The sequence below is a fragment of the Macaca fascicularis genome, chromosome 7 (genome assembly GCF_037993035.2).
Source record: "Macaca fascicularis isolate 582-1 chromosome 7, T2T-MFA8v1.1".
NCBI lineage: Eukaryota > Metazoa > Chordata > Mammalia > Primates > Cercopithecidae > Macaca > Macaca fascicularis.
The window spans coordinates 84,066,913-84,093,749 of NC_088381.1; the positions used below are offsets into that span (position 1 = coordinate 84,066,913).

The 26,837-nt window shown below is 41.9% G+C and overlaps 1 protein-coding gene across 11 annotated transcripts in view; it reads right to left on the reverse strand.

Annotated features, from left to right (window-relative positions):
* The window catches only part of TTC23 (tetratricopeptide repeat domain 23), a 115,955-nt gene that overhangs the window by 35,366 nt on the left and 53,752 nt on the right, over nucleotides 1–26,837 (reverse strand). For 10 of the 11 annotated variants that reach the window (XM_045396028.3, XM_045396026.3, XM_073996808.1 and 7 more), the window contains exon 7: nucleotides 4,199–4,304. In XM_045396028.3, coding sequence (XP_045251963.2) covers nucleotides 4,199–4,304 — 106 coding nt within the window. Of the gene's footprint in view, nucleotides 1–4,198; nucleotides 4,305–20,200; nucleotides 25,392–26,837 lie in introns of those variants that run through there. The other variant, XM_065548506.2, reaches the window with a different exon arrangement.

The following is a 26,837-nucleotide window of genomic DNA, read 5'->3' on the forward strand; positions in this document are numbered from 1 at the left end:
TCTAGAGGGAAGCTGATTCCCCACACGTGCAACACGTGCTGGCCTGGTGAGCTCTTTTCCAGCCTTTCCCACATCTGCCACTATGGGTGCAAGGATTTCAATGGCAGCAGTTTTTAAACTATGTTCATGGAGTAGGAATAGTTTGAGAGTTCTTCTTGCTTTTTTTGTTTCTGATTTGCCCATTTAGGTGATTTGTTTGAGGCCTTAGGGGCAAAGGTTTATGCTTCTTTTTGCACCTGTTCCAGGACTTCATGTTGCTGCAGGACAATCAGCATTTATTTCTAGCTCACTGCTTCTCTGCCCTGGCTCCTCATTTAGCATTTACTCACCTTTAAGGCCTCAGTAAGCTTTTTTCCTAACAGCATCAGGGTGATAAACAGTTCAAGTGTCTTCTGGTTGATAAGTACTGAATCTGACAAGGGCCTGCCTAGGAGCAACATACAGACTGATGGGGACTTGGTCCTTTTGGGGTAGAGCAAAGAGTAGAAACAGTAGGTCCCTCGGATTCATGGTACTTTCTGGTACGAAGAGGTGGCAGTGTGAACTCATCTGTAAAATGGAAGGTCCTGTCCTGCCTCCAAGGGTTGTTAAAAGGATTCAATGAGCATGTCTGTGGAAGTACCAGCACCTGTATATAAGAGGCGCCCAAGTGCTGCTGCTATGGTTGTTACTGTCATTGTTGCTGTCATTATTATGATTCTTGCTTGCTCCTGAGTCTCTTCATCTTTTTTTTTTTTTTTTTTTGAGACTGAGTCTCGCTCTGTCGCCAGGTCGGAGCGCAGTGGTACAATCTCGGCTCGCTGCAACCTCTGCCTCCAGAGTTCAAGTGATTCTCCTGCCTCAGCCTCCTGAGTAGCTGGGACTACAGGTGTGCACCACAACGCCCAGCTAATTTTTTTTTGTATTTTTAGTAGAGACAGGGTTTCACCATGTTGGCCAGGATGGTCTCTATCTCTTGACCTCGTGATCCACCCACCTCAGCCTCCCAAAGTGCTGGGATTACAGGTGTGAGTCACTGGGCCCAGCCTCTTAGTCATCTTTTGCTTCTGCTTCAAGCAACCAGTCCTCCAGGCCTAATGCAGAAGCCACCCCCTTTCCCAATTTGTAAAACTATCAGTCCCAACTCCTTGTGCCTGGGAGAAGTTGTCTTCTTACCCATCTCCTTTATGTTTCTCACATTTTTTTTTTTTTTTGGAGATAGAGTATTGCTGTGTTGCCCAGGCCGGAGTGCAGTGGCACAATCTTGGCTCACTGTATAACCTTTGCCTCCCAGGTTCAAGTGACTCTCGTGCCTCAGCCTCCTGACTAGCTGGGACTATAGGTGTGCGCCACCACAACCGGCTAATTTTTGTATTTTTTAGGAGAGATGGGGTTTCATCATGCTGGCCAGGCTGGTCTCGAACTCCTGACCTCATGTGATCCACCCATCTTGGCCTCCCAAACTGGTTCCTCACATATTTCAATTCTGACTGGCCAGTGAGCTTTCTGGGTGCACGTCACCAAATGCCCTCAGCTGCTGCAGGTTGGAGCTGAGATTCTCCACATGTTCCTGGGCCCCAGGCCTTCCCATTGGCACTCCAAACCCTTCTCTCTGGGCTGCCTTCATTCTTGCTGTGTCCCTTTTCTGCCCCACACTTCACGGATTCTTTGGTGGGCCTAAGGATGGAGGAGACATGTGCAGTGCCAGACCCTATAATGTGACATGGCGTAAAGAGCCTCTGGGGTGGTTGGCTGCCTGGGTTCATATCTTTACCACTCACTGCTTATGGGTCCTTGGAAAAATTACCTAATCTCTGGGTGCCTCAATTTCTCCATCCAACAAATGGGGATAATTGTACCTATCTCATCGAGTTGCAAGGATTTCTGAATTAATAAATGTAATGCGGTGGGAACCGTTGCTGGTATGCCATATATAAGCAGTAGCTATTAATATTATAACTGTGTGAGGTCATTTAATTATCATATATTTATTATCTGTATCAAATAGGTATTATTATCATTTTCAAATTAAGAGAAGGCAATAGTGTGCTATAGTTAGACTGGAAAACTTTTAAAAAATATATAACTAAAATTGGATTGCCTCTGATTCTGTAAGTCACGCAAAGCAGAGTGGCCTAACTTCACAGCTATGGGACAATAGCATTCTAGGGCACAGATTCACTAGGTCCCACTCAATTCATACCTGCAGTGAGTACACTGAGCACTGGGTCAAGTGCTGGAAACCAGAATCCCTCTAGGCAAAAAGATGGTCTTTTGGCCTTAGCCTCCTCTCTGTTTGGTATTCATTCAGGAATGGACCCACCTCCCCTTACTCTGCCAGTTTACACCCCCACGGAAAACAGGAAAGATCTGACAGCAACCTGACACTCTTGCCTTCCAGGTCAAAAGTCACGGATCCAGCCTTCACACTTGTTTTGACTTACTCAGAGTCTTAAACATATTTCAGTTAGTTACCATCAGTTAAAAATTGGGCTGGGTCTGTGGTGGCTCATGCTTGTTATCCCAGAGTTTTGGGAAGCCAAGATGGGAGGGTAGCCTAGGGCCAGGAATTCGAGACCATCCTGGGCAAGACTCTGTCTCTAAAAAAAAAATTTTAAATTAGCTGGGTGCAAGCAGTGTGTGCCTGTAGTCCCACCTACTTGGGAGGCTGAGGCAGGAAGACTACTTGAGCACAGGAGTTTGAGGCTGCAGTGGCTATAATTGCACCACTGCACTCCAGCCTGGGTGACAGAGTGAGACCCTGTCTCTAAAAACATAAAAAATAATTAAAAAAAAATTGAAGATTCTCCAATAAAACTCCAAATTTCTACCTTCTCTTAAAAAAGGAGCTCTGCTAATATAAGCCTCCCTTCCACATGGCTGCCAGGGGCTGGAGCTAAGTAGCAGGTATGGGTTTTAGTTTGCCACAGTCCTCACCACTCTGTTTTGTCTCTCTCATACTATAGCCATCAGTTAGCTGCCATTTATAACTATGCTTGCTGCTGCTGCCGGTTTCTGATAACCACCTGCTTCACTCACATTGCTTGCTTGGTTCCTGTAGACATTTAGATTTGTGACTTGCTATTCTAGGAGTTTCCATCAAACATGTATTTTAAGTGTTTTATTAATAGGTATGGAATAGAAAGTACTTTCCTCCTATTACATGAATTTTAGGCACCAACAAGCAAACCTGATGGTTAGTGTGGAATGTTCTAGGAGCGGGGACAAGAAAGGTCACTTGTGTCCTCTCTCCATCCTTACACAGGCTCCTCCAGATCTAAAAAGGTGCTTCAAGCTCTAGCAGGTCAGAATGAGAGATCTGCAAGGTGTGATGGACAGATGGATAAACGCCGACGCCCCCTTCATCAGTTCCTCTGGGGACTGAAGCTCCCTGCCTGGCCCATGGATCTTTTTGGACCAGGTTGCTCATTGAAGCTTTCCCTTCACCTTCTCCCATGTGCTGGCCTCATTTTAGCGTAACTTCTGCTTCCTGAATCAACCCCATGCCTTCCAGATGTTGATTTTATGCTTTTGGGCACAGTGGACCTTATTTTATTCAGTACGTAATTATTTTTATTTGATATCTTGGAATACACCCCTAGGTTTTCTTTATGAATTGTACTCCATTTCTGAATATTATGACCAAAAAAAAAATCATTAGTACTATGTGTTTTCTGCCAATGGAGGCACATTGTATGCTCTGTGTGCTCTGAGCCCAGGATGGTGGATTAAACAATTCCTTAAGCTTGATGCTCTACCTATTATGCGGGGACAAGAAAAACCATATGAGCCATAAATGGCAACTTCCTTTTGGAATCCTGAAGCCGTGTAAGTTCATCCTGATGGAAAGTTCAGCCCTGACAGTGTCTGGAGGCCGGCTGGCCCAGAGGCCAAAGCTGTTGCCACAACAATCTTTAAAAATAGATCACCTCTGAAAGCAGAGCAGATTTCCCTGTAAGCCCAGTACAGATGCTCTGGGGCTCTTAACAGCTACGTTTGCATAGAGATTAGCTGTATTTCAGAATAATAGATTAGAAGAAGGCTAGAAGGGGAGAGAAACCAAAGGACTCTGAGGAAAGCAGCAGAGTAGCATAGCTGCAGATGATCAGATAAAACAGGCCTGTGTCGCAGCTCTGTTCACCTGTTAACCCATCTAGAAGACAGCTCCTTTATAGACCCAGGTGCCTGTGAGACAGGAGGAGAAAAGGATTCTTCTCACCATGGTGCTCGTGTCTCCCTGAAGCGACAGCAGCGTGGGCGACGATGTGTGCGGAGTCTGCTGCCTCCACTTGAGAGGGGCTTCTACTCAGGATGATGAGATGTGCCTGTCACCACAGAAAGAAGAAACATGTTGTTTACATACTTGGCAGCAGCAACAGGGAACTAACTGTCCTTGCAGAGATAAGCAGAAAGCCAAGGAACTTTCCAGCAAGCTAGAAGAAATGATTTACGTGGAAGTGAAATCAACTTGCAGGAGAGCTGGATTTTAAAAGGACTGAGTAGTGGAGGGAACACTGAACAATGAATCCAGATGGCTCAGTGCTATGGCCAGGGCCTGTCACTAAGCAAATCATTAAACGTCTATGATCCTTTGAGTCAGTGTCAGCAAAGAGGAAGAGGGAGTTACAAGAAGTAAAGAGATGGATAGAAGGTGTCAATGCTGTGCAGAGAAAGCGGACAAGTCCCGTGCCCTGCCTACCAGTCAGCCCCAAAAGTGGGACCATGGGTGTCAGCAGTCTCCCCACAGAAATACAGACTTCTTCTTTGTGCCTGTGCCACCAAGCCCATTTGCCTGCACCCTCTACAAACTCGCTCAGGGGAGCTGCCCAAGCACAGAAAGCAGCTCAGTTCCTTGAAAATAAAGTCCACTAAAATGTTTTTGCCCAGGCATGGTGGCTCATGTCTGTAATCCCAGCACTCTGGGAGGCCAAGGTGGCTGGATCACTTGAGGTCAGGAGTTCACGACCAGCTTGGCCAATACGGTGAAACCCCATCTCTACTAAAAATATAAAATTAGCCGCGTGTGGTGGTGCATGCCTATAGTCCCAGCTATTTGGAAGGCTGAGGCACAAGAATCGCTTGAACCTGGGAGGTGGAGGTTGCAGTGAGCCGGGATTGCACCACTGCACTCCAGCCTGGGTGACAGACTCCATCTCAAAAAAAAAAAAAAAATAGTTTTTAAACAACAAACAAAAGACTATGATCTTATGAACATAAAATCACAATAATCCTTTCAAATAACATGAAAAATACATGCTTTCAAATAAAAAGTAACTACTCATCTCCCTGTCAGCATTTGAGTTTTAAAATACTATTAGTAACTTGTTTACATTCATTCATACTTAGGATCGCCTACTATAGGACAGGCATGGGCTAGAAAGTGTGGGCAGTACAAAAAATAAAATATGGTGAAGTAAGATAATACACTAATGTGAGTCAGTAGGTAGTTCACAATTAATTGCCAAAAGAGTGACAGAATACTAAAATGCCATGAGTAGGCCAGGCATGGTGGCTCACAACTGTACTCCCAGCACTTTGGGGGGCTGAGGCTGGTAGATAGCTAGAGCTCAGGAGTTTAAGATCAGCCTGGGCAACATGGTGAAACCCTGTCTCTACAAAAAATACAAAAATTAGCCGGGTATGGTGTCATGTGCCTGTAGTCCCAGCTACTTGGGAGGGCTAAAGTGGGTGAATTGCTTTGAGCCCAGGAGGTTGAGGCTGCAATGAGGTATGATTATGCTACTGCACTTCAGCCTGGGTGACAGAGCAAGACCCTGTCACACACACACATACACACAAAAAGATAAAATGCTATGAGTTTAAAAAAGGAAAACACTAGGTTGGGATAGGCAAAATACACTAGCAATTCATAAGATGTAAGCTGCACTTTAATTCTTTTTTATTTGTGATACCAATTTTAATTTTCTTGATAATTGTTATCATCATTTTATACATGACAAAACTAAGATTGCTGAATGGGTGAGTACGATATCTCACAGCTAATAAGAGATAGAGATAAGAGTCTGACCCTGATCCTCTAACTTCAAATTCTGCTGTTTCTATCATGTCCTGAGTGCTGCCATTCCTCCGATCCTAGCCAGTGGTGGGAGACATCACTAACTGATGCCAGCACACTCCCCAGGGAACCCCGATTCAGTCCTCAGGAGCTGTGATTCATCCACGGGAGCTGGCACAGGAGATCGAGTCATCCCAGTTGAGCATTCTAGTCTGGACCATGCAGTCCTTCCTCCTCTTATGACCAGCTGAATACATTTCTGAGACTATAATCAGGGTGGAGATAGAATCTTCGACTCTAGACTGTCACCTTACTTGTCACATGCTAAAACCTGCCGAGCTACTGGCTCCGGACTTTTTATGATGGGGCTACTCCAAAATAAGATTGTAGGTAATAATTTTTATTGCTGTATTAGAATAATCAGAATTTCTTATTCATAAGTGCCAACAATACCCTTTGCTTTAAAGCAACTTTTCTTATTATCTAATATAAATTGAATATGTGATTTTGGCAACCCCAAATTAGCCACTGTCCTTGATTTGGCATGAAAGGCCCAGTCTTAAGCTCTGGCTTGAAATGTTTTTCAAATAACGGGCACTATGAAATTCAACTTCATGTATGTATAGACAATAGGAGCCACAGGGATAGAGTCAAATTATTACTTGTGTAGTGTTTGGAGAAAGGAAAAAAGAGAGGAAATACTCACCCCCTCCAAAAGAATACCAAATGCAAATTGAGCCATGTTTACTTTGTTTTTCCCCTACTATCTCTACGATCTGTTATTTGAAGAGAACAATCACTGTGTAATGCCAGAAAAGCTTTAACTCATATGATGCAAAGACATATAGTATTTTAGATTAAAACTAAAACAAGAAAGATTTTATATTTTGTTTCTTCCTATTCAGTATTATAAATTCAAGAAAATGTTAATAGATATGTGTCTAACAAAATTATTTTCAAATGAATAATTACATGTTCTGAAACCACTGTAAGTTGTTTTTTTGCCATGGAGACAGAAAGCAAAGTTTTCCAAGAGCAAAATACACACAATATCAAGAAAGTGAGTCAGGCTGGGTGCGCTGGCTCATGCCTATCTCAGCACCTTGGGAGGCTGAGGCAGGAGGATCACTTGAGCTCAGGAGTTTGAGACTAGCCTGGGCAACATAGTGAGACCCTGTCTCTACTAAAAAATAAAAAAAAAAATTAGCCAGGGGTGGTGCCATACACCTGTAGTCCCAGCTACGCAGGACGCTGAGGTGGGAAGATCACTTGATCCTGGGAGATCAAGATTGCAGTGAGCAGTGATCGTGTACTGCACTCCAGCTTGGGTGACAGAGCAAGACTGTCTCAAAAAATAAAAAAAGAAAGTGGGTCCTGAAAGCTTAAAGGGATTTGAATTTATCACAAAATTTTCATGACTTAAATATTTTTCTACATGAGATGCTAACATAAGCAAACATTTATTATTCATTATTCACTTCAGAAACTCAATCCCTAATGTAATTTATTTGATGTTCATGAAGCTTTTAAAAACCATAAGCTAGAGGGAAGGGGATTTGATGGGGGGCACCCATGATGTCTAAAATGAGCAAAATTAGCATCTCATTTATTCAGTAAAATTCAATTTAATTCTATTTAATTTAATTCATTCCTATTCAATTCAACTTATTTTCATTTTTAAATGCTTTCTACATGCCAGATATTGTGCTAACACTAGGAATTCCCCCTAAAAATTAGGCAGGAATTTTAGTTTTAAAGGCGCTCACATGTGAACTACAAAAATGTAGGATAGTTTGCATTTTATGCAGATTTACAGACACCACCCCTCATTAGGTTTTTGCACCCAGCTAACTAACTTCCTATCTACCCTTACTCTTGTCATCATTTCCCAAGATTTCAGTATCCATGAGATTGGCCTGTACTCAATCAGGCAAGAAAGAGATGGCACATGTAAACAGGTTAATAGAGGAAAAGAGGTCAATAAAATGATTCCTGGCATGGAGGAAATCCAAGGTGAGTGTGTTGGGTCCCAAGACAAGGTGCCGGGGGCATTTGCTATACCCAGAAAGAAGAATTGTAGGGAAATGAGCAGTGAGTTTCAGTAGAGACGCAGCCGACCTGCAGGGACCTTGAAGGGAGGGGCTGGAGGAATGGATGCTGTGTCTCCATGTCGTCCCTGGTCCAGGCTGTGTACCTCTCAGTCTGAGGGAAAGGGCACTGAGATGGTAATTAAAGGTCAGCCTCTGGGGCACAGAATAGGGCTGCGAAGGATGCAGAGTGTAGCTGAAGGACCAAATGGAAATGTCCAGCAAACGACCCAGCTAACACCTTGGCCTCTCAGGTTTCTAACAGACTTACTTTCCTCGTTACTCTCAGCTGCCCAGTCCCCGGGTCACACTCCAGACCTCATCATCGCCCACTCTGTGCTACCACTGGATCCTCCAGCTCACAGACCCATTTTGACTCTTGGGAGGCCCTGGATCTGCTGCATCCATGCACATCTACTCCACTGCCCCCTGACATTCTCACTAGTCATCCACCCCTCCTGCTGTCCTTCCCTTCTTCTTCAGCTTAATGGGCACCGCCCATTGCCTGTGTTGAAAATGCCCTCCACTGATGCATTAATTGAGATGGTAAAAAATGGGGAACCACCTAAATATCTATCAGCAGGGGAATGAACATATTGTGGTTTATTCTACAAGTTCTTGATTGAACTCCATCTACATATGTTAACATGGTTATATTTCAAAAACATACCACTGAGTGAAAGAAGCAACTTGTAAAAGGAGGCAAACATCATGGCACCATTGATTTTCAAGTTTCTTTTTTGGGGCAGAAGAACCCAAACAAAATCTTCTGTGGTTCTCTAATATACACAGCAGGAAAGAGTAGAACAGCTGCTCTCACAGAAGTAGGTGGATGGGGCCTGGAAGTCTGACTACCTGCTCCCAGCTGGCTGCCCCAGAACCTCCATGGAACATGAGGGCTCAGGGTGACACAGATTGAGAACCACAGCACATGCTGGGCAGTAAGGCTTCCTTAGGGAGTGAGTACAAAGGATGTTGACAAAGCTAGTGATTAGACTACACTGTCTTTCCAAACTCAACCATTGTTCACAATTGCGAACAATGCTTCATTTGCTAAGGGAATATAAACACCCTGTTACATGCATCTGAGAGCATTTAAGGACTAGGAATCACAGTTAACAGAATTATAGGCATCCTGCTTGCATCTCCTGGATTTTTGCAAGAGATCAAGTAATGGGCCTCGCGGGGGCTCCATAGTTTGACCACACTCACTCCTTCTCCTCATGATTTATTAATCTCCCCAGGGCTTCCATTTCCCCTCATGTCCTTTGTTCTTTTTAGTATCTTATGGTTACATTTATCAACTGTCATCTTGAAGCTGAGGAGGAATGTTTAATATCCCCAAATCCCTTGGGGTGCTGGCATGTTGGACTGGGTTAAAAACAAACAAAAAACCTCTAATATCCCACATGGAACAAGGTCATTAATTAAGAAAAAACAAACAAACTCATCCCCAAGACCAAGGACCTCAACCCCTGCCAAGGCACAGAGCAGCTGTTCCATCCTGGTGCCTTGTGTGTGTGTTTGGGGGGAAACCACAGATTCCTCAGTGCCAATCAAGCTGTCAATAGATGCAGCCAGAGCCAGAACTGGCAGACTTTTATCTAACTGGGCCTGTCCCCTTGGATTTGTAAAATGTGTAATATTTCCTAAAGAGAAAGCTTGATGACTAGTGAAAAGGATGAGAGATACTTCTATTTCTGCAGGCAGACCCCATCATCTGAACACTCAACTTCAAACCCTGGGAGGAGTCTGAGTGTAGAATCCCAGCTCTTGGGGATGGGGTGGGTCTTGGGGGTGAGGGAAATATATTTTCCCCCCACTCTGCAATAATTAGGGGTTCAGTGACAGAGCAAAATCTCTCCTACAGCAAAGTAGAGTAAGTACACAAGAAGATCAAGGTACATTTGTGGACTTAGCCTGGATGTGTTTACTCTGGAGATGAGAACACTCAGGGAGGAGACAATAGAATTCTTCAACTTAGTCACAGCCAGGATCTCTTTGTACAGCTGAGGGCGAGCAATGGAGGGACACAGGGAAGGAAGGAACTGACACCGATTCAGCATCTTCTTCTGCCATGTGTGGTACTAAGTGAAGTTTACCACTCACAGGTTCACTCAGTCTCAAAATGACCATTGAAAGTGATGTGAACAGCCCAATTTACAGAAGGGGAAATTAAGCCTCCAGGATATTAGGCTACTGGTTGAAGGTCACATTGTGGGTCAGTGGCAGAACAGAGATTCAGACTAAGGCCTATAATTCCCAACTGCATACTTTTCTAGTCTAACACTTGGTTATTGAGAGGGTAGAAGTTACAGAAAGATGATTTTCTAATCAATGTAATGAAGAGCTATTTAATGGTCAGAGAAAGAGGTTGTGAAAGAGTAGACTGTCTAGAAATGCAGTGGGCTGCCTAGATGGAAGAGTGAGGTGCTAACATGTGGATGCCTTAGCAGCTTCTAAATGCTTTAGAGGGATGCCATAAAGGAGAGAAAAGCAGCAGATGGTGGTTAGAGAAGATGTTATGGTGCCGTCCACCAAGAGTCTATGAGTCTGCTTGGTTTCAAGTTTGTGCCTTAATTCAACAGAAGTTCAAGTCCACTTGTCATTGGAGGTGTGAGCTGACTAGTTGTGAAGCTGCATAGCTTTCCTTCTCATCCTGCCAAAACTGGTCATTTCACTCTTCAAATTTGAGCTGACACCCTTACGCAAGACAGGGTCACATTGCAGCCCCAGGTTGCCATTTCCTTCCCTCTCCCATCTCTGCCCAGCAGGGAAGCCTTTCGTGGCTACACACACCTTGGAGGCTGGGGCAGCTGGTGAACCTTGGCTAAGAAAAAGACGGAGCTGGGAATCCCTGGGGGATTAGATGAACAGGAAGTCACTGGGAGCAGAGAGCATTGGAAAACTGAGTTCTGAGGGCCCTGGACTAAGCTAGTTTCTTTTAATAGTCAGAGAAAGTCCTCAGTGGCAGCTCTCCAGTTGTCAATTTTAGCTCCTCCAAAGAGCTGGGGAGAAAAAGCACTACTCTGTATAAGCATTAGCAACAAAATAGATACCTCAGGGCTTATATTTTCTTCGTTTGGTTGCAAGTATGTGTTTTCTTAAAACTTCATTAGATTTTTAAATGATAAGAGTATTACCTGCATATAATCTTCAAAAGTTTTAAGTGGTGGAAAAGAATAAACAATTGAAATTAAAAATACTCCTTCCCCCTTCTACCTGCCTCACCCTCTTTTTCTCCCCATTCTCAGCCTTACAGCTAATCAGTTTCCTGTATTGTTCCAGAAATTAATCTCTCTCTCTCTCTCTCTCTCACACACACACACACACACACACACACACACACACACACACACAAAATCATAACCCAGCCACGCGCCACTCTTAGCTTCATCTCCTATGCCCATACTGGGCTCCAGCCACAATAGCCAGACAGCTAAATTGCATTTCTTTAATTACGAGTGAGGCTGAGAACTCTCTCTCTCTCTCTCTCTCTCACACACACACACACACACACACGCACACATGCACAATCATAACCCAGCCACATGCTGCTCTTAGCTTCATCTCCTATGACCCATACTGGGCTCCAGCCGCAATGGCCAGACAGCTAAATTGCATTTCTTTAATTACGAGTGAGTCCGAGGATTATTTTTGTATGGTTATTGGTCATTTATGTTTCCTCTTCTGTAAACTGTATGTTCCTGTCTTGTGCATGTTTCTACTGAGTTGTCTTTTTTATCCAGATTTTTAAAGAACTCCTTCTATATTTTCTTCTCTTTGACATTTATGTTTTGACTTTATGATATATTATCACAGAGTAGCTTTTCATTTTTACTCTGTCAAATATATCACTTTCTTCCTTTCTCTTTTTCTCTTCTGTCTCCTAATGTATACTCATCTGTATATATGCAGAGAAAAATTGTTCAGCAAGTGTCAATACTGGCTATTTCTGGGCCAGGAGGTCTGAGGTGACTGGTGGCATATATTTGATCTTTCCTATATAGCTTGATTTTTAAAAAACAAAGAGCATGTATCATTTTTAGAAAAAGTAGTTATTACTTAAAAACAAACAAACAAACAGTAATCTTCCCCATTGTGGCACTTGGATTGATGTCATTCTTAGAAAATTTTTATAGTGAAACAATATGAAACAATAAGTGAAATAGTATGAAAATGGACTAATACAGTAAATTGGTACCAGTAGAACGGGGCATTGCTATAAGATACCAGAGAATGTGGAAGCGACTTTGGAACTGGGTAATGGGCAGAGGTTGGAAAAGTTTGGAGAACTCAGAAGACAGGAAGATGTGGAAAAGTTTGGAACCTCCTAAAGACTTGTGGAATGGCTTTGGCCGAAATGCTGATAGTGATAAGGACAGTGAAGTCCAGGCTGAGGTGGTCTCAGATGGAGATGAGGAACTTGCTGGGAACTGGAGTAAAGGTCATTCTTGCTACGCTTTAGGAAAGAGACTGGTGGCTTTTTGGCCCTGCCCTAGAGATCTGTGGAACTAACTTGAGAGAAATGATTTTCGGTATCTGGTGGAAGAAATTTCTTTCTTTCTTTTTTTTTTTTTTTGAGACAGAGTCTCGCTCTGTCACCCAGGCTGGAGTGCAGTGGTGCAATTTCGGTTCACTGCAACCTCCGCCTCCTGGGTTCAAGCGATTCTCCTACCTCAGCCTCCTGAGTAGCTGGGACTACCGGCACGTGCTGCCAGGCCTGGCTAACTTTTTGTACATATATATTTTTTTTTAGTAGACAAGGGGTTTCACCGTGTTGGCCAGGATGGTCTTGATCTCTTGACCTCGTGATCCACCTGCCTTGGCCTCCCAAAGTTATGGATTTACAGGCATGAGCCATTGCTCCTGGCCTGGTGGAAGAAATTTCGAAGCAGCAAAGCATTCAAGAAGCAACAGAGCATAAAGTTTGGAAAATTTGCAGCCTGACAATGCAGTAGAAAAGAAAAACCCATTTTCTGGGGAGAAATTCAAGCTGTCTGCAGAAATTTGCATAAGTAACGAGGAGCTGAATGTTAATCACCAAGACAATGGGGAAAATGTCTCCAGGGCATGCCAGAGACCTTCACAGCAGCCCCCCTCATCACAGGCCCTGAGATAGTAGGAAAAACGATTTTGTGGGCCCAGGACCCCCCTGCTGTGTGCAGCCTAGGGACTTGGTACCTTGCTTTCTGCTCCAGCCATGGCTAGAAGGGGCCAAGGTACAGCTTGGGTGTGGCTTCAGAGGGTGCAAGCCCCAAGCCTTGGTAGCTTCCATGAGGTGTTGAGCCTGCGGCTACACAGAAGTCAAGAACTGAGGTTTGGGAACCTCTGCCTAGATTTCAGAAGATGTATGGAAATGCCTGGGTGTCCAGGCAGAAGTGTGCTGCAGGGACGAAGCATGCACAGAGAACCTCTGCTAGGGCAGTGTGGAAGGGAAATGTGGGATGGAAGCCCCTACACAGAGTCTCCACTGGGCACTGCCTAGTGGAGCTGTGAGAAAAGGGCCACGGTCCTCCAGATCCCAGAATTGTAGGTCCACTGACAGCTTGCACTGTGCTCTACAGACACTCGATGCCAGCCCATGGAAGCAGCCAAGAGGGGAGCTGTACCCTGCTGAAGGCCCTGGAGCTCATCTCTTGCATGAGTATGACCTGGATGTGAGACACGGAGTCAAAGGAGATCATTTTGGAACTTTAAGGTTTAATTACTACCTTATTGGATTTTGGACTTGCACGGGGTCTGTAGCCCCTTTGTTTTAGCCAATTTCTCCCATTTGGAATGGGTGTATTTACCCAATGTCTATACTCCCACTGCATCTAGGAAGTAACTAACTTGCTTTTGATTTTACAGGCTCATAGGTGGAGGGGACTTGCCTTGTCTCAGATGAGACTTTGGACTTGGACTTTTGGGTTAACATTGGAATGAGTTAAGACTTTGGGGGACTGTTGGAAGGGCATGACTATGTTTTGAAATGTGAAGACATGAGATACGGGAGAGGCCACAGGCAAAATGATATGGTTTGGCTTTGTGTCCCCACCCAAATCTCACCTTGCATTGTAATCCCACAATGCCTATGTGTCATGGGAGGGACCTGTGGGAGGTAATTAAATCGTGGGAGTGGTTTCCCCCATGCTGTTCTCATGATGGTGAATGAGTTCTCATGAGATCTGATGATTTTATAAGTGTCTGGCATTTCCCCTGCTGGCTCTCATTCTCTCTCCTGCTGTTCTGTGAACAGGAGCCTTTTGTCATGATTGTAAGTTTCCTGAGGCCTCCCCAGTCATGCAAAACTGTGAGTCAATTAAACCTCTTTTCTTCATAAATTATCCAGTCTTGGGTATTTCCTTATAGCAGTGTGAGAATGGACTAATATAACTGCATTCTACATCTTTCCTAATTCTAAACAGAAGGCTAGTATTAATATTTTCAGAAATGTTTAAAATTAAAAATAGCATTATTCTGATTATTTACAATAAATTGATTGCATATTTATAGCAAGTGCACAGCAACTACTAAGAGCCAATCAGAGGCACTGCCATTAGCTGAGAACTCTGCACCTGCCAGGAGCCATGTGGGAGCACTCAGCAGCCATCACCCCTGGCCTGACCAAGGCCAGTAAGTTGTCCAGGCTGAGACCCAAAGCTAGATTTTCTGGCTCCAAAGCTGTCAGTTGAGCAACTGATGAATTTAATGATTTCATTATACTTTGAAAGTCAAAATACCCTAAATTTGGGAACTCCTGACTGGCAGAGCTACCCTGGAAACTGAAAAGAGGGATATGCAATTCAAGTGAGAGATGGGAAAAAGCAACCCAAGCTAGGACTGTTATGGGTGTGTTAATTTATACACACCCATAAACATACTCTCACTCACATAAGGAGAACCCTGTGATTTTTCTTTTGGATAGGAAAATAAGGTTTTATTGCCAAAATCTGCCATGAGGAGTTTCAGAAACAATCACATTTCCAATGTTTTCTTCCGGACCCCTGCGGTAGAGGGAGGGATGAGGTAGATGACGGCTCTTTCATCAGACCCTGGGACTGCTGCCTTCTTTGTGTTGGCTCTCCAGGACTTGGTTTATTTTTCTCCATTTTAATGAGCTAATCCCTAAAATGCTTTGGAACGTTTCTGTATTTTACAGGAAATAAAAGGTCTTTTCTCTCTGGGTATTTCTGTCACTCCAGAGGAATGAAGGGTGAAAAACAACAGGGAAAAAATAACAAAACCTCTTTGTGTATACTTAATAAATGGCTTTTATACATGGGTCCCCTTCGAGGGCTGTGGCCTTACTGCACCTTTCTGTATCTTAGGTAAATCTCCTAAAGGAAAGAGAAGGATTGAAAAATGTTTAATAATTACTGTTAAGAAATAAAAGTAGCTTATACTGGCAGAAGGCCTAATAGTTCACAAAGCACTTTCCATTTTGAACCTTTGAGTAGTTCTATGAAGTGGATGGAATATTTTGTAGGTTATTTTTTTAAGGAGCTAAATGACTTGCCTACAATCAAACAGCTGATAAACAGAATAGTCTGAACTCCAACCCAGATTTTTTTTACTTCAAATTCAGTATTATTTTCATTTCACCAAGGTATTTCTTTAATAATCTGCAATTAGTTTTAAAACACTCTCTAATATTTTTTAACCTCAAGAATAAACAACAGCAAAAGTCACCTATCGAACTTCATAAGTATTATAAAAATGAGTGAATTCCACTATAACCTGGATACAGGGAAATCCTTCTAACTTAAGGTCACAGGAAAGGTTGAAAATTTGAACACATTTAGAAAACTTGTGTGGCCAAAAGCAGAAATAGCACTAATAAATGAGTTCAGCAAGGTTGCAGGATACAAGATAAACATAAAAAACCATGTATTTCTATACATGAATAATCAGAAAATGAAATTTTAAATGCTTCCATTTGTAATAGCATGAAAAATAATAAAATACTTAGGAATAAATTTACCAAAAGAAGTACAAAGCTTATACTCTAAAAACTACAAAACATGGTTGAATGACATGAAAGAAGAGCTAAGTAAATAGATATCCCATGTTCAATGATTGAAAGACTTAATATTGTTAAGATGTCAATACTTCCCAAATTGTGATACAGATTCAATGTAATCCCTACCAAAATCCTGGTGTTTTTTTGTTTTGTTTTTTTGCAGAAATTGACAAGCTGATCCTAAAATTCACATAAAAATTCAAAGGATCCAGAATAGCCAAAAGAATCTTAAAAAAGAAGAACAAAATTAGAGATTTGCACTGATTTCAAAACTTACAACAAAACAACACTAATTAAGACAATGTGATACTGGCATAAGGATAAACACATAGATCAATGGACAGAATTGAGAATCTAGAAATAAACCCTTACATTTATGGCCAATTTATTTTGACAAGGGTCCCAAGATAATTTGATGGTGAAAGAATAGTCCTTTCAATAAATAGTGCTAGGACAATTGGGATAGCCACTTCCCCCCACACTCCCTCAAAAAAGGAAGTTGGACCCCTATATCTCACACCATATATAAAAATTAACTCAAAATGAATCAAAGACCCACATGTAAGAGCTAAAAATTATACAAACTCTTAGAAGAAAACATAGATGTAAGCCTTCATGACCTTGGATTAGGGAATGATTTCTGAGATGTGATGCCAAAAGCACAAGCAAAAAACAAACAAACAAAAAACCCACACAAACAAACAAACAAAACCATAGACAAGTTGGACAATCAAAATGAAAAACTTTTGTGCTTCAAAGGACACTATAAAAAAGTCAAAAGACAACCCACAGATTGGGAAACACCTCACAGATAAGGCTCTAGTATCTAGTATCCAGAATATGTAAATAACTATTATCAGTCAACAATAAAAAGACAAACAACCCTATTAAAAATATGCAAAGATTTTCCATAGACATTTCTCCCAGGAAGATATACAAATGGCCAATAAGCTTATGAAAAGATGTGCTACGTCATTAGTCATTAGAGAAATTCTAATAAAAAGCCACAATGAGGTATCACTTCATACGCACTACAATGACTGAAATTAAAAATGACAGATACTAAGAAGTCTTGGTGAGGATGTGGAGATATTGGAACTTTCATAAATTGTTGGTGGGAATGTAAAATAGTGAGGCTGCTTTGGAAAATAGCACAGTAGTTCCTTGAAAAGTTAAATGTAGAGTTACCATATGATTCAGCAATTCCACTTGTAGCCTTATACCCAAGAGAAATAAAAACATATGTCCATACAAAAAATTGTATATGAATGTTCACAGCAGTATTATTCATAATAGCCAAAAACTGGAAGCAACCCAAATGTCCATCTACTGATGAATGGATAAAAAAATGAGGTGAATCTGTATAATGGAATATTATTCCACCATGAAAAGGAATGAAGAACTGATACATGCTAAATATAGATGAACCTTGGACATATTATGCTAAATGAAAGAAGTCAGAAACAAAAGACCATATACTGTATGATTCTGTTTTTATGGAATGTCTAGAATAGAAAAATCCACAGAAATAGAAAATAAATTGATGGTTGCCAGGATATGGGGGAAGAGGGAGGAATGACTGCCAATGAGTATGGAATTTCTTGAAAATACTCTGGAATTAGATAGTGGTAATGGTTACAAAACTCTGTGAATATAATAAAACCACCACATTGTACATTTTAAATGGGTAAATTTTGTGGTATACAAATTTTCTCAAAAAACACCATGAACAAAATTTTAAAAAATAAATTGGGTAAAAATATTTACAACATATCTCATAAATAAAGGGGCAATATGTATAAGAGATAAAGGATTTCTAGCAGTTAAGAAAACTGAACCAAAGCTTCTATTTAAAAATGGTGAAATGATAGGAATATTTCACAAAAAAGATAATTGACAAAAAATACATGAAAGTCACTTAAACATATGAAAAGATGTTCAACTCCTTTTTAAAAAATATAAATGCAAATTAAAACTATCCTGAGACGTCATTTCTCACTCATCAAATTGGAATTAACTCAAAAGCTTGACGGTGTACTTTGCTGAAACAGGTTGTGGGGAAATTGGCACTATCATACACTGCTAATGGAAATACAAATGATACAAGCTTAATTAAAAGGCAATTTGGCAATACAGTAGTAGAATTCCAATAAGACAAACTTACCAATTAAGTTTTGTAGTAAATAAAACTACCAATATATACTCCCTTCAGCCTAGTGTCCCACGCCTAGGAATTTTCTCTGAAGATACAACTCCAACAATACAAAAATAATTTCAAAATATTAAAACCTATCTAAATGCCCCAAAGTGGAAACTATTTGGAAAAAGCCCACAGTACATACATAAAATGTATTATTATACATCTCTACAAGTAAGGGAGATTTCTATGAACTGCTATAAAGTTCATAGTATGAAGGTTTCCAGATATACTGTTATATGAAAAAAAAGCAAACATACTAATAACAAATAAATAACTTGGTAGGGAAAGAGAGGGACATTCCTAACAGCAGAATGCCAACTGATAAGTGTGGATAAAATGGTAGAATGGAAAATAATTATTTTACAACCACCACAGTTATGACTGGTTCAGGAAAGATTCATCAATAGATGTGTTAAACCCAGAGGGAAAATTTATGTGAGAAGCAAGATATTTACATAATCTTAAAATGTGTCTTTAAAGATGCTTATTAGCTGCAAGGGAAAAAACAGTTACTATATAGTGAAGAAACTGTACACCACCATGCATGGGTGATAAAAATTAATATCACCAGAAAAGGACAGATGGATTTCATGTGCCTCTGAATGAAATACCACAAGAAGGTACAATATCCCTTTGTAGTATTCTAGCTTGGCATGCTTCACTCATGAGGAAACATCAGACAAACCCAAACCAAGGAACAGTTTATAAAACAGCTGCCTTATATTCTTCAAAAATTTCAATGTCATAAGAAACAGACTGAATGAGAAACTATTCTAGATTAAAGGAGAGAAGAGCTATGACAACTAACTATAATACATGATCCTGGAGTGGATCCTGCATTGGAGGAAAAAGAATTGCCATAAAGGGCCTAATTGGGACAATGGACAAAATGGAATATGATCAATGTTCAAAATTCCCTGAAAAGCCAGGAGTAAGTGGTTCATGCCTGTAATCCCAGCACTTTGGGAGGCTGAAGCGGGTGGACTGCTTGAGCCCAGGAGTTTGAAACCAGCCTGGGCAACGTGGCGAAAACAATATGTAAAAATTGGCTGGGTGTGGCAGTGCACGCCTATAGTCCCAGTGACTTAAAGGGCTGAACCGGGAGGATTGCTTGACCTGGGAGGGCGAGGCTGCAGTGAGCTGTGTTTGCGCCACTACACTCCAGCCTGGGTGACAAGCAAGACCTGTCTAAAAAATAAATAAATAAGTAAATAAAATTCCTGGCTTTGATAGCTATATTGTGGTTACATATCTTTTTTTTTTTCCTAGGCTGGAGTGCAGTGGCGTGATCTTGGCTCACTGCAACCTCCACCTCCTGGGTTCAAGCGATTCTCCTGCCTCAGCCTATCAAGTAGCTGGAATTAGAGGTGTGCACCACCCCGCCTGGCTAATTTCCTTGTTCTTATAGAATATACACTGAAGTATTCAGGGATAAAAGGACATGATATATTGAACATATTTTCAAATGATTAAAAAATATAAACAATTATCTCTGAGTACATTTGTCTGTGTATATATATGTGTGTATGTTTGTATGTATGTCTATATAGATAAATAGAGAAAACAAATGTGGCAAAATACGTTACAATGGTGGTGAATCAGGGTGCTGCAAATGAAAGGCACTACATAACTCACTTCCCATTTCCAAAGCGCTAAGGACTCCTGGGAGTGATAAAACCTACATGTCGCATGCATATTTGAATCCCTTTGCTGATTCCTACTTTTAGACATTTATATTTCTTTTTTTTTTTTTTTTTTTTTTGAGACAGGGTGAAGTGCAGTGGCATCCAGGTTGGAGTGCAGTGATGCAATCTTGGCTCACTCTAGCCTCGGTCTCCCAGGCACAAGCGATCCTCCCACCTCAGTCACCTGAGTAGCTGGGACTACAGGTGTGCATCATCATGTGTGGCTAATTTTTCTATTTTTTTTTTTTGTAGAGACAAGGTTTTGCCATGCTGCCCAGGCTGGTCTCGACTCTTCAGCCCAAGCGATCTGCCTGCCTTGGCCTTCCAAAGTGCTGGGACTACAGGCATAAGCTACCGTGCCTAGCCTACATTTCTTCCTCTAAGCTAAACTGTGGCCTGGGGACACTAGTATCTCACAGACTCATTAGACCTACTCTTGATTCATAATCCAAATTGGCATATTTAATGCACTATAAAGCCATAAGTAAATGTGTTTGATTTCAACTTAATACCTTTCAATTTTATTTAACCACAAACACTTTTTTCTAGGAAGACCTGTGAACTCTTATGATATGCTAGTACCCTATGGAACACAGCGTGGGGAATGCTTCCCTAAACCAAACTCAAATCTTTGAATGCATACTGTTAGTGTTGGCTCTTGGAGGCCATCTTTCAGTTCAGTGAATTTTGTCAGGAGAAATGGCCCTTGCTGGATGACTATGTGCATATTATCACTTATATGGTTTGGCTCTGTGTCTTCCCTGCTGTTCTCGTGATAGTGACTAAGTCTCACAAGATTTGATGGTATTATAAGGAGGACTTTCCCTGCCCAATCTCTCTTTTTGCCTGCTGCCATCCACATAAGACGTGACTTGCTCCTCCTTGCCTTCTGCCATGATTGTGAGGCTTCCCCAGCCACGTGGAACTGTAGGTCCAATTAAACTTCTTTCTTTTGTAAATTGCCCAGTCTCCGATATGTCTTTATCAGCAGCATGAAAATGGACTAATACAGTAAATACAGCAGAGAGGGGTGCTGTGAAAAGATACCCGAAAAGGTGGAGATGACTTTGGAACTGGGAAACAGGCAGAGGTTGGAACAGTTTGGAGGGCTCAGAAGAAGACAGGAAAATGTGGGAAACTTTGGAACTTCCTAGAGATTTGTTGAATGGCTTTGACCAAAAGCCTGATAGTGATATGGACAATATGGTCCAGGCTGAGGTGGTCTCAGATGGAGATGAGGAACTTGTTGGGAATTGGAGCAAAGGTGATTCTTGTTATGGTTTAGCAAAGAGATTGGCAGCATTTTGCCCCTGTCCTAGAGATTTGTGGAACTTTGAACTTGAGAGAGATGATTTAGGGTATCTGGTGGAAGAAATTTCTAAGCAGCAAAGCATTCAAGATGTGAGTTAGGTGCTGTTAAAGGTATTCAGTTTCAAAAGGGAAAGACAGCATGAAAGTTTGGAAAATTTGCAGCCTGACAATGCAATAGAAAAGAAAATCCTATTTTCTGAGGAGAAATTCAAACTAGCTGCAGGTAATGAGGAGTGAATTTTAATCACCAAGACAATGGGGAAGATGTCTCCAGGGCATGTCAGAGACCTTTGCAGCAGTCCCTCCCATCACAGGCCTGGAGGCTTAGGAGGAAAAAGTGGTTTCATGGGCTGGGCCCGGGGTCCCCATGCTGTGTGCAGCCTAGGAACTTGACGCCCTGTGTCCCAGCTGCTCCAGCCTTGGCTGAAACGGGCCGACATAGAGTTTGGGCTGTGGCTTCAGAGGGTGCAAGCCTGAAGCCTTGGCAGCTTCCATGTGGTGTTGAGCCAGTGAGTGCACAGAAGTCATGAATTGAGGTTTGGGAACTTCTGCCTAGATTTCAGAAGATGTATAGAAATGCCTGGCTGCCCAGGCAGAAGTTTACTTTAGGGGTGGGGTCCTCATGAAGAACTTCTGCTAGGGCAGTGCAGAAGGGAAATGGGGGGTGGGAGCCCCCACACAGAGTCCCTAATGGGGCACTGCCTAGTAGAGCTGTGAGAATAGGACCACCGTTATCCAGACCCCAGAATAGTAGATCCATTGACAGTTTGCACCATGTGCCTGGAAAAGCTGCAGACACTCATCGTCAACCTGTAAAGGCAGCCAGGAGGGAGGTTGTACCCTGCAAAGCCACAGGGGCGGAGCTGCCCAAGACTATGGGAACCTACCTCTTGCATCAGCGTGACCACCTGGATGTGAGACATGGAGTCATAGGAGATCATTTTGGAGCGTTAAGATTTGACTGCCCTGTTGGATTTCAGACTTGCACAGGGTTTGTAGCCCCTTTGTTTTGGCCAATTTCTCCCATTTGGAATGGCTATACTTACCTAATACCTGCATCTAGAAACTAACTTGCTTTTTGACTTTACAGGCTCATAGGCAGACGGGACTTGCCTTGTCTCTGATTAAGACTTTGGACCGTGGACTTTTGAGCTAATGCTGAAATGAGGTGAGACTTTGGAGGACTGCTGGGAAGGCATGATTGGTTTTGAAATGTGAAGATACTAGATTTTGGAGAGGCCAGGGGCACAATGATATGGTTTGGCTCTGTGACTCCACTCAAATCTCATGTTGTAGTTCCCATAATTCCCACGTGTTGTGGGAGGGATCCGGTGGGAGATAATTGAATCATGGGGGTGGGTCTTTCCCATGCTGTTCTTGTGATAGTGAGTAAGTCTCATGAGATCTGACAGGATCATAAGGGGGAGTTTCCCTGACCAATCTGTTTGCCTGCTGCCATCCACATATGACATGACTTGCTCCTCCTTGCCTTCTGCCATGATTGTGAGGCTTCCCCAGCCACGTGGAACTGTCAGTCCAATTAAACCTCTTTCTTTTGTAAATTGCCCAGTCTTGGGTATGTCTTTATCAGCAGCATGACAATGGACTAACACAATCACTGAAGTCTTTCCATGAACTTGAGAAACTTGTAGCTGAGACCTTTTTTTGAACTTTTGAAAGTTTTAAAGTTTGTGCTGGGCACAGTGGCTCACACCTATAATCCCAGAACTTTGGGAGGCTGAGGCAGTCATATCACTTAAGGTCAAGAGTTCAAGACCATCCTGGCCAACATGATGAAACCCCATCTCTACTCAAAGACACAAAAATTAGTTGGGCGTGGTGGCGGGGGCCTGTAATCCCAGCTACTTGGGAGGCTGACGCAGGAGAATTACTTGAACCTGGGAGGTGGAGATTGCAGTGAGCTGAGATCATGCTACTGCACTCCAGCCTGGGTAGCAACAGCAAGACTCTATCTCAAAAAAAAAAGAAAAAAAAAAAAAAGAAAAAGAAGAAAGTTTTAAAATTCTATTAAAGTTTTGAACTTTAGAAACTGAAAGCTGAGATGTTGAGGATAGATCTGGATTTAGTCATGAAAAATTTAGAGAACAACTTTTAGAAATTGGATAGGAAGACTCAATGTTGTCAAGATGTGAATTCTTCCCAACTTGATATCCAGATTCAATGCAATCCTAATAAAAATCCCAGGAAGTTATTTTGTGGATATTGACAAACTGATTCTAAAGTTTGTATGCAGAGGCAAAAGATCCAGAATAGCCAATGAAATATGGAAGGAAAAGAACAAAATTGGAGGGCTGATACTACCCAACTTGAAGACTTACAATAAAGCTACAGTAATTAAGACAGTGTGGTAGTGGCAAAAGAAGAGACAGAGATCATGGAACAGAATAGAGAGCCCAGAAATAGACACACATAAATATAGTCCACTGATTTTCGGCAAAGGAGCAAAGGCAATACAATGAAGAAAAGATAGTTATTTCAACAAACCATGCTGGAAAAATTGGACATCTACGTGCAAAGAAAAAAAAAAAAAGAATTCAGACACAGACCTTACACCCTTCACAAAAAAAAAACTAAAAATGTGTTATAGACCTAAATGTAAAATAAAAACTAGTTGGGCGCAGTGGCTCACACCTGTAATCCCAGCACTTTGGGAGGTAGGTGGATCACCTGAGGTTGGGAGGTCAAGGCCAGCCTGACCAACACCAAGAAACCCTGCCTCTACTAAAAATACAAAATGAGCCGGGCATGGTGGCACATGCCTGTAATCCCAGCTACTAGGGAGGATAAGGCAAGACAAACGCTTGAATCTGGGAGGCGGAGGTTGGTGAGACGAGATTGCACCACCGCACTCTGGCCTGGGAAACAAGAGTGAAACTCCATCTCAAAACAAAAACAAAAACAAAAAAACCAAAACCAAAACAAAACAACACTATAAAACTATAAAACTCCTAGAACATGACACAGGAGAAAATTTAGATGACCTTGGACTTGGTGATGACTTTTTAGATGTATCACCAAAGGTACAATCCATGAATGACAGAAATGATAAGCTGGATTTCATTAAAATTAAAAATTTCTGCTCTGCAAAAGACATTGTCAAGAGAATTAAAAGCCACAGACTGGTAGAAAATCTTACAAAAGACATATTGAATTAAGGACTGTTATCCCAAATATACAAAGAACTCTTAAAAACTCAACAATAAGAAAATAAACAAATTTATTTTAAAAATGGGCCAGTAACTTTGACATCTCACCAAAGAAGATATACAGATGACAAGCCCATGGAAAGATGCCCCACATCATATATCACCAGGGAAATACAAATTAAAAGAACCATGAGATACCACTACACACCCATTAGACTGGCCTAAATCCAGGACACTGAAAACATAAGTACTGGCTTGGATACTTGATGGATATCAAGGATATGGAGCGGCAGAAACTCTCATTCATTGCTGGTGGGAATGTAAATGGTATAGCCATTTTGGAAGGCAGTTTGGTGGTTTCTTACAAAACTAGTTGTTGCCAGAGTTTAGGGGGAAGGAGAAATGAACAGGCAGAGCATGGAAGATTTTTAGGGCAGTAAAGCCACTCTATGTGATACTATAATAGTAAATACATGATGCTGTAAGTTTGTGCAAACCCATAGAATGTACAATGCCAAGAGTGAACCTGAATGTAAACTATGGACTTTAGGTGATAATGATGTGTCAATGTAGGCTCATCAATTATAACAAATGTATGACTCTAGTGAGGGAGGGTATGCATGGGGGTGGCAGGCAGGGGCTATATCTTTGTACATGCCACTCAATTTTGCTGTGAACCTAAAACTGCTTAAAAGAAAAAAGCCTATTAAAAAGTTTGTTGGGAGGCTGAGGCGGGGGGATCTCTTGAGTTCAGGAGTTCGAGACCAGCCTGGCCAACATGGTGAAACCCTGTCTCTACTACAAATACAAAATAGCCGGGCACGGTGGCGCATGTCTGTAATCCCAGCTACTCGGGAGGCTGAGATAGGAGAATCCCTTGAACCCAGGAGGCGAAGGTTGCAGAGAGCCAAGATCGTGCCACTGCACTCCAGAGTGAGACTCTGTCTCAAAAAAAAAAGAAAGAAAAAAAAAAGTTTGAGAGATATGGGTTAAGAAAAAAAAATTAAAGTAAATTTGAGACTCTATTCTGTAAAATGAGAGTAAAATAATGTAAAAAGCTGGCATGGTTGGTACAAAACTGCTTCATTTAAGAACAAAAAAAAAAAAAAACTGCCGGTGGCAAGGTACATCAAAAACAATTCTGTGGCAGAATGTTAATATGAATCCATATGAACTTCCTCCTACTAGTTTAATTTCTGGACATTTACCCCCGGAAATAATTCAAGAAACTATAAAAGGTTTTTGTATAAGAATATTTACAGTTATTGATACTAACAAAAAATTGTAAACCTGCCAGTGTTCCTATGCTAAGTAAATGTTGCCATGAGCCACAGTGACCTAGGCCAGAAACCTGATGTAAAGCTGGACTCCTCCTCGAGATCTGCATAACCCCCAGGCCTGTCACATCTACTCCCCACATATCTCTCAGATCTGTCCATGCCTCTCCATTTTCACCAGCACCACGTGAGTATGGGCTGTCTCACCCCCAACCTGAACTGCTGCAGTCATCATCTGTGAGTTATCCCCCTGCTTATCTCACCACCATCCAGTCCATTCTCCATACCGCAGAGTGGTCCCTCCAGAATGATAATCTGATGATGCCCATCTCCCTGCCTGAAAACCTTCATCTGCCCTTAAGAGGAAGCTCAAATTCCTTAATATGACTTTCAACATCTACCTAAACGATACCCGTCTACTGCCTTTGCCATTCCCACTGCCCAGGCAGAGGGAGCTTCTTATAGCTCCCTGAATGTGTCAAGCTTTGTCTAACCTTCAAACCTTACCACGTGCTCTGCCCTCTTGTCTAGGCTTGTCTTCCCCCAAAAACATCTCAGTACTTTTTGTAACTGCCAACTATACTTGCTATCTTTGGTCTCTCACATCTCACCTGCTATATAATCTGGTTTCTGTTCTTTTGTTTTGTTTTGTTTTTGAGACGGAGTCTTGCTCTGTTGTCCAGGCTGGAGTGCAGTGGTGCAATCTCAGCTCACTGCAAGCTCCGCCTCCCAGGCTCATGCCATTCTCCTGCCTCAGCCTCCCGAGTAGCTGGGACTACAGGCTCCCACCATCATGCCCGGCTAATTTTTTGTATTTTTAGTAGAGACGGGTTTCACTGTGTTAGCCAGGATGGTCTTGATCTCCTGACCTTATGATCCGCCTGCCTTGGCCTCCCAAAGTGCTGGGATTACAGGTGTGAACCACAGTGCCTGGTCTGGTTTCTGTTCTAATCATCACCCCAGTATTCACCTCAACAAAGTCATCAATGAAAGAAAAAGAAAAAAAAATAACATAAAAGGAAAGAGAAAATTAAAAACATCCAAATTTAGCACTATGTATCAGGTACTGTGCTAAGCTCTTTACAAACTTATTTATCCTCTCTGGAATTC